General features: G+C 45.9%; 2 protein-coding genes across 2 annotated transcripts; one reads left to right on the plus strand and one right to left on the minus strand.

Annotated features, from left to right (window-relative positions):
* Positions 1–1,215: 1,215 nt before the first annotated feature.
* LOC124695038 (superoxide dismutase [Cu-Zn] 2-like) lies at positions 1,216–4,159 on the minus strand. The gene is made up of 6 exons (XM_047227934.1): positions 4,081–4,159; positions 3,137–3,232; positions 2,997–3,026; positions 2,843–2,920; positions 1,593–1,646; positions 1,216–1,437 (listed from the first exon to the last, which is right to left on the minus strand). Exons 1-6 carry the CDS (start codon positions 4,157–4,159, stop codon positions 1,409–1,411), a joined length of 366 nt encoding a protein of 121 aa, XP_047083890.1. The 3' UTR covers positions 1,216–1,408.
* Positions 4,160–11,211: 7,052 nt separating this feature from the next.
* On the plus strand, positions 11,212–13,336 carry LOC124701795 (beta-hexosaminidase 2-like). Its single transcript, XM_047233891.1, has 2 exons — positions 11,212–12,067; positions 12,165–13,336. The coding sequence occupies exons 1-2, from the start codon at positions 11,236–11,238 to the stop codon at positions 13,127–13,129; spliced, it is 1,797 nt and encodes a 598-aa protein (XP_047089847.1). The 5' UTR covers positions 11,212–11,235; the 3' UTR covers positions 13,130–13,336.
* Positions 13,337–14,893: the final 1,557 nt, after the last annotated feature.

Genomic DNA, 14,893 nt, shown 5'->3' on the forward strand with positions numbered 1-14,893 from the left:
GAGAAAAAAAAATGCACCAACTGAATTGCTCCACCTCATTTTGTAGAAAAATCCCGTAACAAAGTTCCCGTAGTCTGAAAATGGACGTGCAACTATTCTTTGCCGCGTGACTCGCCAACGTTGCACGGCAAACGCTTTGCCGAAGTTCGTTTTTTTGCCGTGTGCCAAACATGTTTTATTTAAAAAAGGTCCAAATTGGCTAGTCTGGGAATCGAACCTACGACGCAGAGTAGAGAAAGCATGCAACCTTGCCACTGGGCTAAGTGTTTGTTTGTTGATAACTATACCACACCACACTTTTTGAGATGAGAAGAAATCCAGTTTTTACATCTTTGCCGTGCGCTTACACTAGGCAAAGCCTTTTTTGCCGTGCGTTTGTTAAAAACACTAGACAAAGACCGTGCGCCAAGATCTTTGCCGTGCGTTTTTATCTGTGCGCACGGCAAAGAAATCTTTGCCGTGCATGAACACACGGCAAAGAAAGCTTGCACGGCGACGTCTATTTTTCCCGTAGTGTTCCATATTTAAAAAACAAGACGTGATTGGGTATTTGCTCTGTTTTTTCAAACATAGCCAAAATATGTGCCTGGTCTCATTGATTAAGGAGAGTTCACAGATAAAGTTTACAAAGAAAAGACCAAAAGGCGACCACGTGAGAGCATCTCCAGCCGCGTACCCCAAAGGAATTTGGGGGACACCGAACACTTAACCTCTTTTAGTCACGCGCTCTAAAGGCTGCTTCGGTCCGGACGTGCCCTAAATATTGTTCGGCGTCCCTAGCCCATCCCTGCGTATAGAGGCTCTATCAGGGATGCCGGAAACAACTTTTACACTTGCTTTTTGTTTGGAGGTCGCGTTTGGGGACGTGACTAGGAAAAGGACCTCCTCCAAACGTAAATTTGGTCCGGACGTCCCCCAAACAATCAATCTGGCGCTTTTATCGGACGTCGTTTGGGGATGCAACTGGAGATGAGATCACTCTCGTGAATGATAGCCCTCAAATATATATCATCTTCGATAGCCCAAGAACGATACATAGCCCAATTCTCCGCGTCATTTTTTTTTATCTTGGCTATGAATCTATGATGCCAGAAGGTAACGACGACCCTTGCGTTTCTTTCGCCCCAAACCTCCCAAAGAGGCAAACATAACAAAGGAACATAAGGATTTCCTTTGAATTTTTCGCTGGCAAGTTCGCGACTGGGACAAGGTTCATGCAAGTTCGTGCTACTATTCTTTCCATTTTATTCAGATATAAAGTGTATTTGTATTCATATACATAACTAAACATGGTAATATCACATCAAACTGTATAACGTTGAATGTTTCCAGACTCCAGAACACCGACATCATTGTTTCCTTGTCTGAGCTCAACAGTTCCAACAGGAGCAGCTCCACTGGCTCTTGGTTAAACAGCAGGCTGGATTCCAATGATACCTACAGTTTAGGAAGACATGTCTGTAAGTACCGTCACTATATTCGAGAATCATCTACGCGAAGCAGCGAGCTACAAATAGATTCGATTAGTATTCGATCTTTCTGTTGAACTATTCCCTGCAGATTAATAAAGAAATGGTAAGGTTGCCATTTACCACATCCAATCCTGGCTCCTGCATTTCCTGTTGATTTACTGAGTTCGTGGCCACCTACAAAATATCAAAGGAACTTGGTCAGGGGCAGTAAAACATGCGGATGCCGCCCACACATATACAGAACAGTAATGCAGATGATCACGAATCTGAAGTGTCCCAATTGTTACAGAAAACAAGGAAATAGTTGAAGTGCAGCACAGCATTGGTAAAGCTTGGTCAGAGTGCAGAGGAAACACTGCACCAAGCATTGCATGTATCATACTCTTTTTATAAACTGAGTGCAAAATCGAAGTCAATTCTAGCATCCAAATGACTCTTGTGCAAATTTAACCGTGTAGCAGGACATGCATGCAACACACAGCACTGCTTTTCTTCTAGAATACAGCACCCAGCATTGCTTGACCATTAGGCAATGGAACATGACAGAATGCGGCAAAAATCATGAAGATGCTTTTCTTCATCCAAAGTCTTAACATTTTGCTACACTACTGTGATCAGCGGAGTAATGAGATATCAACAATCCTATGTTATGCACAAAACAGAAACATAATTCAGATACTGGCTAGTATTTCAGTGCCTTCCAACTCCAAGTATCGAATGACATTACCCATGGACCATGGTACAGTTATCCTGTATGCGGCACTATCCTAGTGAGTTCTGCTCTGCTGCTTGCACCACAACAAAATATTCATACACTAATAATAGGCTTGAACAAATACCTTTCAGTAATCCTAAATTAATTCAGTATGATTTTACCAAAACGTGGCTGCTGGCTACTGGCTAGCATCGTCAACATCCAAGAAACACCAATTTTCAAGGCAAATTTCAGATATTGAACAAAATCTAGTGTCACCTCTGATAGGCTGATCCCAGTTAAATAGGTGAATATAATAGTCCATGTGCTCAAGGAAAAGCAATATAAATGTACGATATCCATGTGCTTGGACGTGCACTGATTACCCTGTAATTTTTGTATCTTGCCTCCTAGGAGGATTGTAATCCAACGCAGGTCGTTTGTGTTTTCTCGGCAAAAAAAAGGTGTGATATCAACATTATATACACAGTACACGTCCCGATTCAGCAGGTGGAGATGTAAGTTACAAGCTTCAGGCACCAAAGAATCATAAGTTTTCTAGAAGAAATTCCACCAATCTTATTACTGAATATAGATAAGATGATAAGAAGTAGGCCGGTCTTGTATTTTTTTTTAAAGAAATACCAGCTTTCAGTGGTGATGTTAAAATGCTTACCCCTTCCTAGGTCATCAGAATCAGCATGAACAACAACTGCCCTTCCCAGTATGGAATGAGGCCCGCTCAGTGAAATCTTTATACAACAAGAGAAATGAATTGCCGGTACATACAAAATAATACCAAGATGATCAAAAGAATATTTTACATCCTTGCAAGTCCTTTATGAAGACTTCTGCAACGCCTGAAATAAACAACTAGCGTGTTATGAAAAATACAGAGATTACTTCAAGACAGTAACTTAACCCATAGTTGCCTAGCCCTAAAGAGTCGTTGAATAGTCATATAGCTAACCATCTTTGTTGGCTTGTATGTTTCCCAGGTCGCCCACATGTCGTTCAGTATCAATAGGTGCTCCATGGGATTTATTATGTGGATTAAAATGGGGTCCTGTTAAACCAAAAAAATATCAGCACACCATAAAGTTTTCGCATAACCTGACTTTTCCTTCTTGAGAGCTTAATATTTATCTACAGAATAAGATGTTTGCAAGAAGTTATACATGATATCTCGATCAAAATCTATATATGTATGTAGCTTAAATAGTAAAGTTAAATCTTAGTAAAGTTAAATCTATATATGTTGTACAAAGATACCACCAGCAGAGCCAACAGCAGGCAAATGGTTCCAAATAAAATATTACTAAAAGATATAATCCTGTTGAGATCGGAGCCAGGTGAAGGCACTCCCGCGCGCGTGGTTTTGGACTGTACGATCCAAGGTTGAAACAATCCATACCGTCCGTTTCATCAGAGATCTTTCACGCTAGGCTGTCTTTTTATGGTCACTGTAACTGGATCCGGCGTAATATAGGTCCATACGTCAGTCTCATCCCACCGAGACAATTTGGTAAAAAAAAATAGCGCTTCCTCCTGAATCGCGTTCACCTCCACCCCGCCTCAGTTCTCCCCTTCGACCGCCCCTCCCCACCTCTGAAACCTAGGTCGCGGCGGCCGCCTTCCACCTCAACGCCCGCATCCCTTCTCCCCTCCCCCTCCTGCTGCACGTAGAATCCCGCCCGACTCCCTACCGCCGGCGCACTTCCACGACCTCCTCGTCGCCCTCGGCCCCGCCATCAACGTCCTCTTCTTCGCCCCCGGTGCCACCACCTCCTAGGGATGCGAACTGCCTCGGCTTCTGCAGGGGATTCAACGCCTGCTGCGCGCAAGCCCAGGCCTCGCTGCTGCCGGCTCAGCTCCTCCGCGTGTCTATCGCGGCCTGCGCCGCCACGGGGGCGCCTTGCGGCGTGAGGTTCCAGCCCGACGAGGACGGCGGGGATAGGAAGTGTGTGGGCGAGCTCGCGCCGGGGGAGATCATCGTGCTGCTCTCGATGTGATGGGGCATGGTCTGGAGCGGTGCGCCCCGAGGGTTTCTGAAGGGGTGAAAAGGGGGCAGTGGCGAGGAGCCCGTGCTGCTCCCGGACGTCTCGCAACTGGTGCTGTCGGCACCCTCGGGGATGACGGGGAGTCTAGGGACGGGAGGTTTAGTGTTGCTGGGAAGGGGGTGACGGTCACCTCGAGGGTGATCTCCACTGTCCCCGGGCTTGGCAGCGGCTTCTCGCGTTATGTGAAGGACATGTTGCGGTCCTGCGAGGTTGATGCAGAGAAGGTAATCCAATTGTATTTCAGAGTAGTTTGTTATCATAAAATATTGAACAACTTTCTTTGTTAACTCATATAGTGGATCTTAGATTAGTGCAATTTGATGTGCCATCACCATTGTTTCCTTAGTTCATAGAGGTCGGTGCAGTGTGATCAATTCTGGCAATCCCTTGTGCATCTACTTGATTCTAATTCCTTGCTAAGAAAGCCATATCATTCTTTTTTGCATTTGATTGTTTAGAACGGATAAACGATGTTTTTCCCTGTAAGCATGTTTCTTAATTTTGTTTCTGCTAGAGCACAACCTATTTAGAGCATCAATGGAGAAACCATCAAAACAGATCAATGAACAATTCTGTTCAGATTAGGATTGTTCGAAGTTCAGTTACTGGGATAGAGTTCAGACAGTTTTTCACTTGAACATAATTTGTTCTGTTTAATTATACAATGAAACATGCCTTGTGCTGTGAAGGAGAGCTGAAGATGAGATGCTTCTGTAGCTGCTATAAATTAAATAGACGTATTTAGAGCAATTGTAGAGTGTAGACCAATGACATTTCCATGTATCTCTTTCCAAGTTAAGGGATTTTGACATAGAATTGACTTAACTCTAAGAAGTGCGTAGATTGAAAATAATAATGTGTGGATGATCTACAATTAGTAAATAGTGTAAGCCTGAGCTGCATGTGTTCTATCGGCATCTGCCGCTCCATGGGCTGGTCTGTGCTGCCGCGATGTGTGCCCCACTGTGGGGTTTACTTTGACCGGTGTTGGTGCGTCGGTTGGGCGTCGTGTGCTGAGGTTCGATCATATCTCACATGCACTCCGCCGCTCATTCCTCATCCCCTACTAGGGCTCTTGGCCACTGCCCCCACACAGCCTCCGTGCGCTGCATAACCCCTGCCCATCTCTTGCCCCCACCATACCTCCTTGCCGCCCTCCATCCCGAATCACCAGCCAACCTAGGTTGTGCCGCTGTCCATCGTCGACTTCATTGGTTTCAAGCGGGGAATGGAGGCGACCTAAAGGGAGGCTTCTATGGATGAGCGGCAGGAGGCCACCCACCTCCATGTTGGTCCCTACAAGACCCATCAGAGGTGGTGGGATGGCGTTGCGCTGGCCTATACCGCGTCATTCTTTATGGGGCGAGAAATTATCGTGTTTGCTTGGGGGTTGGGGGTTTGGGGATTAGAGGTAGGGAATGGGAGTTGGAGATGTAGGGACTTTTTAATCCATTGATTGTTTGGGTGGAGTGGGAGGTAAGTAGGGAAGTGGAAAGGTAATTAAGACGGGGGATGTGGAATGTGCGTAAACTCCCATTCCCTTTCCATTGATTTGCCAAACAAGCTGGGTACCTTCCGCCCGTTGTATGTCCAACAGCCTCAAACGTCTTGGGCTCGCGCGTTGCTGCTTCTGGACATGGCAGGGACACGGCAGAAAAGCTACATGCACGTTGTTGCGTGTTTATCTATGTATGCATTTTTTAAACATGTATCGAGTATTCATTAATACACTGCATAGGTACATCAACAAAGCCACTGTAACGAATAATATTCGTACTTCCATAGTGAGAAGTGTGTACCAACTTTGTGTTTCTTACTATAGAAATGCATACATAGATGCGATCCTAACATAGATAATAAATATTTGACTGGAATTTAGTATAAGGATTAATGCAGCTTTAGAGGGGTTGCAGATTGGTTTATTGATATCTAATAGCATTTCACTTTTAGATAGTTTACCTCATATTTTTTCCGCATTGTTGCAAATGGTCATGAGGTTTGAGCATAAGAGTGCTTAGAGTATAAAGATCAATAGATGGCGAGGGATCCAACATCAGAGGTACACGAAGTTACAAGTCTACCCCCTTTTCATGTGACACAATTATTAGGTGAATTATCTGATGTACCAATTTTGTCAAGAAATCCAAATTATTGATTTAAGTAGAATAAGAAATATTTCTCACAAATGCATTTTCAATCTTCACAACGAATGTGTTTAAGTTATAAGCTATACTCAATATTTATCTTGCATGTACATGATTGACTCTTCCTAGACTTGGACCAACAAATTTATTCTTAGCTTCTTAGATGCAATACATAGCAATATATAAATCAGTTTATCAACACCTTAGTTGCACAGGAGTTCTAATTATCATTAAATACATGTTTCTTGAATAAATATTCGTTTTTGCATGATGGATGGCATGTCAGATTAGTGCTACTGTTTTGGTACTGTCATTTATATTTTCCTACATAATCTAGATTTTATACCCAGATCATCTACATCATATTCTGTTATTTTATTGACAGTGAGCTTTGCTAAGCTTATTATGCCTTGATATTATTTTTCCCCTGAAATGCTGGAATCATGTTCAACATTATCAACTCAGTCAAAGAAAAAATTAACTGCATATCTAGCAACTGTCAAGCTGCAGGGTAACTTCAGTATACCTATATCATCTGTCATGCACCTTTCATTCTTTTGTACTCCCTCCGGTTCATATTAATTGACTCTAATATGGACGTATCTAGACACATTTTAGTTCTAGATACATCCATATTGAAATCAATTAATATGGATCGGAGGGAGTACTAAAGAATTCTACAAGGATTTGGCCATCATCATTTGTTTAAGTGTGCTCTTCTTGGATCTCTTCCCGTGTTCACAAAATGTTTGTTTCATTTTTTTCTTTACCTCGAATTTGTTTGGATCTCTTCCCGTGTTCAAAAAAAGTGGGCAATAACTTGGCGCTGGTAAAAATATTTTCTTATATGTTTGTGTTCTTTAGCGACCCTTTATATTTCACAGTGATGGAAACGGTGGGTGTGAAATGGGAGAGGGTTCTTATATATTTGTGTGGTTCAACCACCTTTAATTCACTGTGGCGACAACGTGTGTAGCAGGAGTGGGTGCCGGAGGAGGTAGTGACCCCAGGGAGTAGTGGCCGTCCTAGGTGGCTTGGCATCATCGCCGTAAGACCCGACTTATCTTCCATGTGTGATGGTGGTTGGGGTAGAAGTGTTGTCAAGTAAGCGAACGAGTCGCATCAGGTACAGGTAGAATATGCTCTTTGCACCTGGACCTTTTTAGTTGTATCACAGGTTAGGCACCTGCAGTTAATTGACTTATTTGTGCTATGTAGGATATGCTATACCCTGGACCATAATTTATGAATGTGACGACAGGTCCTGTAAGACTGCTTTCAAAACTGCATTAGCGCGGTCTACTAATTCATACTTGTACACTATTGGTCCAGGGTCCTTCGGATTGTTCAAAAGTATCTCAGTGCATGCTTACGACAGAAAATTGTATTGTACCTATTATATAATTTCTTCACAACATTGAATCTGTATCTCTGCTCAATTGTATATTTTCGTAAGGTATTATGTGCTTAAAAGAAAATGGTGGAAAGTAGCGGAATAGTGTGAATTATGTTTTTACGCTCTACATAGCTTTGATGGATTTTAGAATCTTAGAAAACGAAATGACTAGAGTAGTAGGTCCAATTCTGATGCTTGATCTGTATCCCTATTCTCCTCTCTATTATAAGATCCTTTGTATATCAGCTTCTAAAATTTAGTATAAGTATATCCTGCATTCAGTGGTTTAGCTTGAATTCAGATGTTATGGAACTGTTTTGTGGCTTTTACATTCCAACAAGTTCCAACCATCGATTTAGTAGCACCTAGCAATCCTACTGTGTGGTTTTCATAATCTAGCTCTGTTGACCTCATTTTTTTACCTTCATCAAGCAACATGTTAGTTGGTTGTGGAATTGAACTTCTTTTCATATTTTTGTGGAATTGAACTTGGTATGTTACCTTTAGCTTTTTAAAGCTTTCTTATCAATGTACCTTTTTTATTTGGTAGAAAAACAATGGTTCTTGAGAATACAAATATCATGTATGCATGTGTCCAAGAAGTAAAAAAGAATGTGCCCTACAAGGTACAGATGGCCGCGAAGAGACCACCGGAAACACGTGATCGATATCCACACGATACTGGGCATAAGTGAAAAACTAGCCAAGTGTGCAACAACAGACTGAGGCAAGCCCTAAAGCAGGAGGTTCAGTAATATATTATCTTACTACCTGTGATCACGTACAAGTTAATTTACATTAAACATTGTGTAGGATGTAGATTAGACAGGTATAAGGTGTTCCAAAGGCTGTGCTATTACTGGAAGTTTTTGGCTAGCATAGCCAAAAGAGAGATAAAAATGGAGCAAGTTGACATGTGAGAACTAGCAGTCAGGCATATTATACACCTTGAAGATTGATCCAGTGTAGAGACGGGCTGGACTTCTGATGCATTTCTTGATAAATTACCATGCTGACTTAGAACAAGCCGAAGTACACTATCATGTCCATGGCCATGGCGAGCAAGAGCTGCTTGAAGTATATCAAAGCCCTGCATCTATAAACCTTGCAAACATCACACAATCTTTGTGTAGTGCTTATGGAACAGAGCGAACACTTCAATGCATTTTTTACTTTTAGGTATATGTACCTCTGGTTTAGGAAAATGATAGCAATGTAGAGACATAATTTCAAAAGATGCTATTTTTATTCGATCTCTCAATTGGAGTCTGTACAAATGTGCTAGCTTTGCTGATTACCATGTGAATTATACTTAAATGTAACCAGCTTGGCGCCTTGGCAATTTTATTTTATTCTCCATTTTAAATCGCTCTCAGCAAGGAGGCAGCTGATATACGTAATCCTAAAAATATAGATGGAGTATTGTCATGGACATTAATCCTGAAAACTTTGATTTGTTACACTTGACTGTGTTACAAATTAAGGCTTTTTAAGTGTACTGCAACAGCCACGTTGTGAAAATGCTATGCAGACGGCGAGGCGAAGCTCGCCTGTTCCTCTAGTTTCTATTACCCATAACATTTTTTAGGAAGGAGTTACCGAAGTTTTTTTTGTATACGAGAAACCTACATAGTTATGGTGGAGAAGAATGATAGTATCATTTATGCATTCCCGTTTCTCTATAGCGGTAATATCTCTACCATTCCAAAAGGCATGTATCATTTTAACACTTCGTAGGGTGGTTGTCCCGTTTTTTACTAAGAATTTTGTCCAAACAACTTCCTCTTCATCATATCTATCCTCCCCAGTATCATACTGTTGAGGAGTAACATGTAGGGAAGTAGCAACATTATCTAGGCTAAGTCTAGCAGAATTACGAGAATCTAGATGCACACAACATAGAATCTAACTCTCCTACCCGGAGTACATGAAAAGGGTAGGAGCTCATTATACCTGAAATTTTCTTAGATGCTGCAATTTCCAGGTTGCTTTCTATTTTCATCTCCTTAACTTTGTCCATCATGTTTCTGGATCTATCAATCCCGTTGCTTTGTCTAGTAGGTTGCATAGCACCCACTTCATCTTCTGCTTCATAGTAACCCCAATTACTGGCTCTTAAACTGTATCATTATATTTTTGCATGTTGTCAAAGGGAGGCAAGGTATCCTCTCGGGTTGATCAATTTGAGCTTCTATTTGAGATTGTTGCATCCTAGAAACAAAAGCCATTTCTGCCTCTTGCCGGAAGGCACCAACTTCCATATCAACATCAATGTTGTCTATTATATCCAACTTGAAATTCACATCATTACCAATGGCCCCTTTCTGAAGAAAAAGATTGTAGACTTCCTCACCAGAGAGCAGATGCATTGTCAGCGTCATCACAACTTTGCATGGATCTCTAATTGGTTTGAGCTCCGGTCTGAGACATATCCGAGCTAGTGCGTGAGCCAAAGGAACTGTTGGTGTTCTCATTTTCCCGGGAGAGACTTGTATAGGATCTCTCCATTTGGTAGGATCATAGGATCAACCCAGAAAAAACATACTTTGAACAGGCGAAAAAATCTGAAAATAATAAACAACATGCATATAGGTTGTATCTACAACTCCACAAAATTTCAGCTTAAAATCTGATCTACACTTGGAGAAACAAAAAAGACAAATTCTATTATGAATAGTGTCAGATCTGGTTGAGTAGTATTTCACACTATTCACACTCAGATTTATCTTTTTTGTCTCTCCAAATGTATGTCGAATTTGAAGTTGCAAATTTTTGGCGTTGCATATATAACATAGATGTGTGTTGTGATTTTTTTTCAGATTTTTTGAACATGTTTTGTCTTTGCAAAAAAATTGTTCTCATAGATCCTATCTAAGACCTGATCCTACCCAAGTCTCCCCCTCATTTTCCCTATTCCATGCCTTCATGAGCACTCATATTAGGATTGCCACGGGGGAGAAGAAATGTTTACTGGAGACTAGAGAGGATGATGTATTTGCTTGACAAGACCTCGTTTCATTTGTCTCGTGGATGAAACTTGTACAATTCTGACATCTAGTGTTTACACAGTATGGTTCTAGAGTTTGTTGATGGAAAAATCAATTATTCAGACATTAAATGTGGGAAATAAACATCTTCCAATTATGTTTGGAAAATATTATGTGTTTCTAAGCAAATTGGACCGCATTAAAAACCTTCCGTTCGTCCTGAGCCGGATAACCTGGGTTTTCTACTAGGCTTGACCGATGCAAGAACCCACGGGCTCTACTAAAAAGCCTGACGGGATTTGAGTAGAAATGAAAAGGATCTCCGGCTTCCGGATTCGTACCTCCACGTATTGCGGATAGGGCCAAAACCAATCGAACCGAATCAACCGAAGCAAAGGGCGACTGACCACATCTCCGATGGCCGCTGCTCACTCCACCGAAAGCGCCGAAATCCCTGATCCACTCCTAAACGCCGGCGGGCCATGGCAGCGCTGCCGTACCTCGTCCTCTTCCTCCTGCTCCTCCGTCCAGCGGCCACACCCGCCGCCCGCGCGCCGCCGCCCTCGAATCCTCCTCCGCCGCAGCCGCACCAGAAGGTGTTCGTGTGGCCCAAGCCGACGTCCATCTCCTGGCCGTCCGTCGCGTACGCGCCGCTCACCCCGTCCTTCAGCATCCACGCCGTGCCGCCCCACCCGTCGCTCCGCCACGCCATCGCCTACTACACCCGCCTCATCCGCACCGAGCGCCACACGCCGCTGGTGGCGCCCTCCAACTACACGCTCGCCTCCGTCCCCGTCCGCGTCCTCACCATCTCCGTCTCCGAGACCGACGTCCCGCTCGGCCCGGACGTCGACGAGTCCTACACGCTCTCCGTCCCCGCCGAGTCCGCCTCCGCCGACATCTCCGCGGCCACGCCCTGGGGCGCCATCCGCGGCCTCGAGACCTTCTCCCAGCTCGCGTGGGCCGGCGGCGGCGAAGCCGCGGGCGGCCAGTCCATTGTCCCCAGCGGCATCGAGATCTCCGACCGCCCCCACTTCACCCACCGCGGCATCCTCCTCGACACCGCCCGCAACTTCTACCCGGTTCGCGACATCCTCCACACCATCCGCGCCATGGCGTTCAACAAGCTCAACGTCTTCCACTGGCACATCACTGACGCGCAGTCCTTCCCCATCGTCCTCCCCACCGTCCCCATCCTCGCCAACCTCGGCTCCTACTCCCCGGCCATGCGGTACACCGACAAGGACGTCCGCCGCATTGTCAACTACGCCGCCGCCTTCGGCGTCCGCGTCATCCCCGAGATCGACATGCCCGGTGAGTAGTAACAGTTCAGAACTCGTCGCCTCTTCTGCATTTGCAACGCCAATCGCAGTCTCTTCAATGCAGTTTTGGTGGTGTACAATGAAAGCAGGGCACACGGGTTCGTGGGCGGGAGCGTACCCGGAGATCGTCACCTGCGCGAACAAGTTCTGGGCGCCCACGGCGCAGCCGGCGCTGGCGGCGGAGCCCTGCACGGGGCAGCTGAACCCGCTCAACCCCAAGGCGTACAGCGTGGCGCAGGACGTCCTGCGGGACCTGTCGTCCCTGTTCCCGGACCCCTACCTCCACGGCGGCGCCGACGAGGTGAACACGGCGTGCTGGGAGGACGACCCCGTGGTGCGCCGCTTCCTCGGCGAGGGCGGCACGCACGACCACCTCCTGGAGCTGTTCGTGAACGCGACGCGGCCGTTCATGGTGCACGAGCTCAACCGCACGGTGGTGTACTGGGAGGACGTCCTGGTCGGGCCCAAGGTCATGGTGGGGCCCACGGTGCTGCCCAAGGAGACCACCGTGCTGCAGACGTGGAACAACGGCGCCGAGAACACCAAGCGGATCGTCGCCGCCGGGTACCGCGCCATCGTGTCCTCGGCGGCGTACTACTACCTGGACTGCGGGCACGGCGGGTGGGTCGGCAACGACAGCCGCTACGACAAGCAGGAGAAGGAGAGCGAGGGCGCGCCGCTGTTCAACGACCCCGGCGGCACGGGCGGGTCCTGGTGCGCGCCGTTCAAGACGTGGCAGCGCGTCTACGACTACGACATCCTGCACGGGCTGACGGAGGAGGAGGCCACGCTGGTGCTGGGCGGCGAGGTGGCGCTGTGGTCGGAGCAGTCGGACGCCGCGGTGCTGGACGGCAGGCTCTGGCCCAGGGCCGCCGCCGCCGCCGAGACGCTCTGGTCCGGGAACAAGGGCGCCAGCGGGAGGAAGCGCTACGCCAATGCTACCGACCGGCTCAACGACTGGAGGTACCGGATGGTGGCGCGCGGCATCCGCGCCGAGCCGCTCCAGCCGCTCTGGTGCCCGCTGCACCCTGGCATGTGCAACCTCTCGCAGTAGCACTGCACACCGATAAACCTTGCTTCGGTGTATGCTGCAGCGCTGCGTGATGTAGTAGGAATTTTCACAGATCGAACTGGTACACGACATAGGTTTAGAACGTGGAAGGGGATCATCATCTATCATTGGATCGACATGGACATGGTTGAATACTCGATGAACCAACAAAGTGCTCAATAATGCAAAGCCTCCCACCAATTTTTGTTTTGTTTCTGTCTTAGAAGGAACCACTCTTTGTTCAACACAGTCTACGGGTTCATGCGGTAGGTATATCAGAACTGTTTTGCTCTGTCTCAATCAACTGAGATTTTCTTAAGTCTAAGTCACTTACAAAAAAAAGTGTTTGAGTTGCACTTTTCTGTTAAAAAAGTGCAATTGCACTTTTCTGCCAGAAATGTGCAACTGGACCGAGTTGCACTTTTCTTTGAACTGCAATTGCACTTTTCTGAGGTGACTGAGACTTAAGAAAATCTCAGTCAACTTAGACATAGACACACCCATATCAGAATCCCTCTTGTGTGTGGTTGCCGTAATTTTGCCCCCGCTTCGATCTCTTTTTTTTACCGGGACTACGGCGGGCTTACGCTAGTCTGAACATCACATAAATCAACGCACAAGGCGAGTAACATGAGATGAGAGGGGGAGAATCAGGGGGGTCATAACCATTACACCACGAATTTAGGAGAGAGGTGGGGGAGGGGTAGGGCAACGAAAGGCCCAAAGACAAACATCCTCAGTACATCTACGAATCACCACATGGACGCACACATCAAGAGAATCGAAGACCAGACCGTTTCTTCGCTTCCAAACATTCCAAGCAACAACAATGATGATGGTAGAGTCTTCATAGGAGCAGCAACGAAGATAACATAATTCTTCAAAGCTCATCGGGAAGGAGCTAAACTGTGGGAAGAATATTGTCCAAACTTCATGAGCCCCGGAGCATCCGATGAGTAGATGGTTGGTATCTTCATCTTGATCACGGGAGGGGCAGGAGGCAGATGATGCAAGTAGATGTCGGAAACATCTTTCATTCGTGGGGAGGTGCCGACGCCTAGAAACCAACACTTTAAGGGGGGGCTGTTTCTCCAGACCTTTTTCGCCTAGACGTCCACCCGCAGATGCATGAAAGAATCAGCATAGAAACACTTGTTCAAGAGCGCGCTATTAGTGAGGTGGCCCACTCGATTGATTAGGCTCGTCCGAATGCAGAACCAAAGAGCCAAGTTTGTGGGAAAGTGTAAGGATGCCCGACGTGGCATCACTGGACAAGCGCGGTTGGGATGCCAGAGCTAAAGATGAAAGAGACACATACATTCGTTCTGATAGAGTGGGAGAAGAGAGCAAGGAAGCACTCAGAGAGGGGGTTGTTGCTAATCCATCTATCAAACCAGAAAGAAATGAAGGAGCCATTTCCGATTTTGACTTTGGAAATGGAGCGAAAAGAGTTCGAACCAACAACAATATCCTTCCAAATGGGGGTGTCAAGGTAGTGACGGTCCCCCAAGTCATGGGAGGCAGACCAACCGTACCTACGGCGGAACCAACATGCCTAGGGGCAGAAGAGTTCGAGTGTAGCTTAGAGAGGAACTTGGAGAGAAGAGTCGAGTTTTGAGCCGGAATAGAGAGAATATCAATCCCCAAGTTTTTTTTGGCGTGCAGACATCGGACCATGCCACCTTGTAGTGGCCACTGTGACAAGCTTCTTCTCCAGACCAAAGGAAAGCACGGCGCATTTTGTTAATGGCTTAAATGACTCTGGCC

The sequence above is a fragment of the Lolium rigidum genome, chromosome 3 (genome assembly GCF_022539505.1).
Source record: "Lolium rigidum isolate FL_2022 chromosome 3, APGP_CSIRO_Lrig_0.1, whole genome shotgun sequence".
NCBI classification, from domain to species: Eukaryota; Viridiplantae; Streptophyta; class Magnoliopsida; order Poales; family Poaceae; genus Lolium; species Lolium rigidum.

Coding starts and splice junctions, on each gene's coding strand:
- LOC124701795 (XM_047233891.1), top strand. CDS start 11,236: ATGGCAGCGCTGCCGTACCTCGTCCTCTTCCTCCTGCTCCTCCGTCCA. Junction 12,068..12,164: donor CCCCGAGATCGACATGCCCG/GTGAGTAGTAAC, acceptor CAATGAAAGCAG/GGCACACGGGTTCGTGGGCG.
- LOC124695038 (XM_047227934.1), bottom strand. CDS start 4,159: ATGATCTCCCCCGGCGCGAGCTCGCCCACACACTTCCTATCCCCGCCG. Junction 3,233..4,080: donor CTGGAACCTCACGCCGCAAG/GCGCCCCCGTGG, acceptor TTGGTTTAACAG/GACCCCATTTTAATCCACAT. Junction 1,438..1,592: donor AGGAGCCAGGATTGGATGTG/GTAAATGGCAAC, acceptor CCTAAACTGTAG/GTATCATTGGAATCCAGCCT.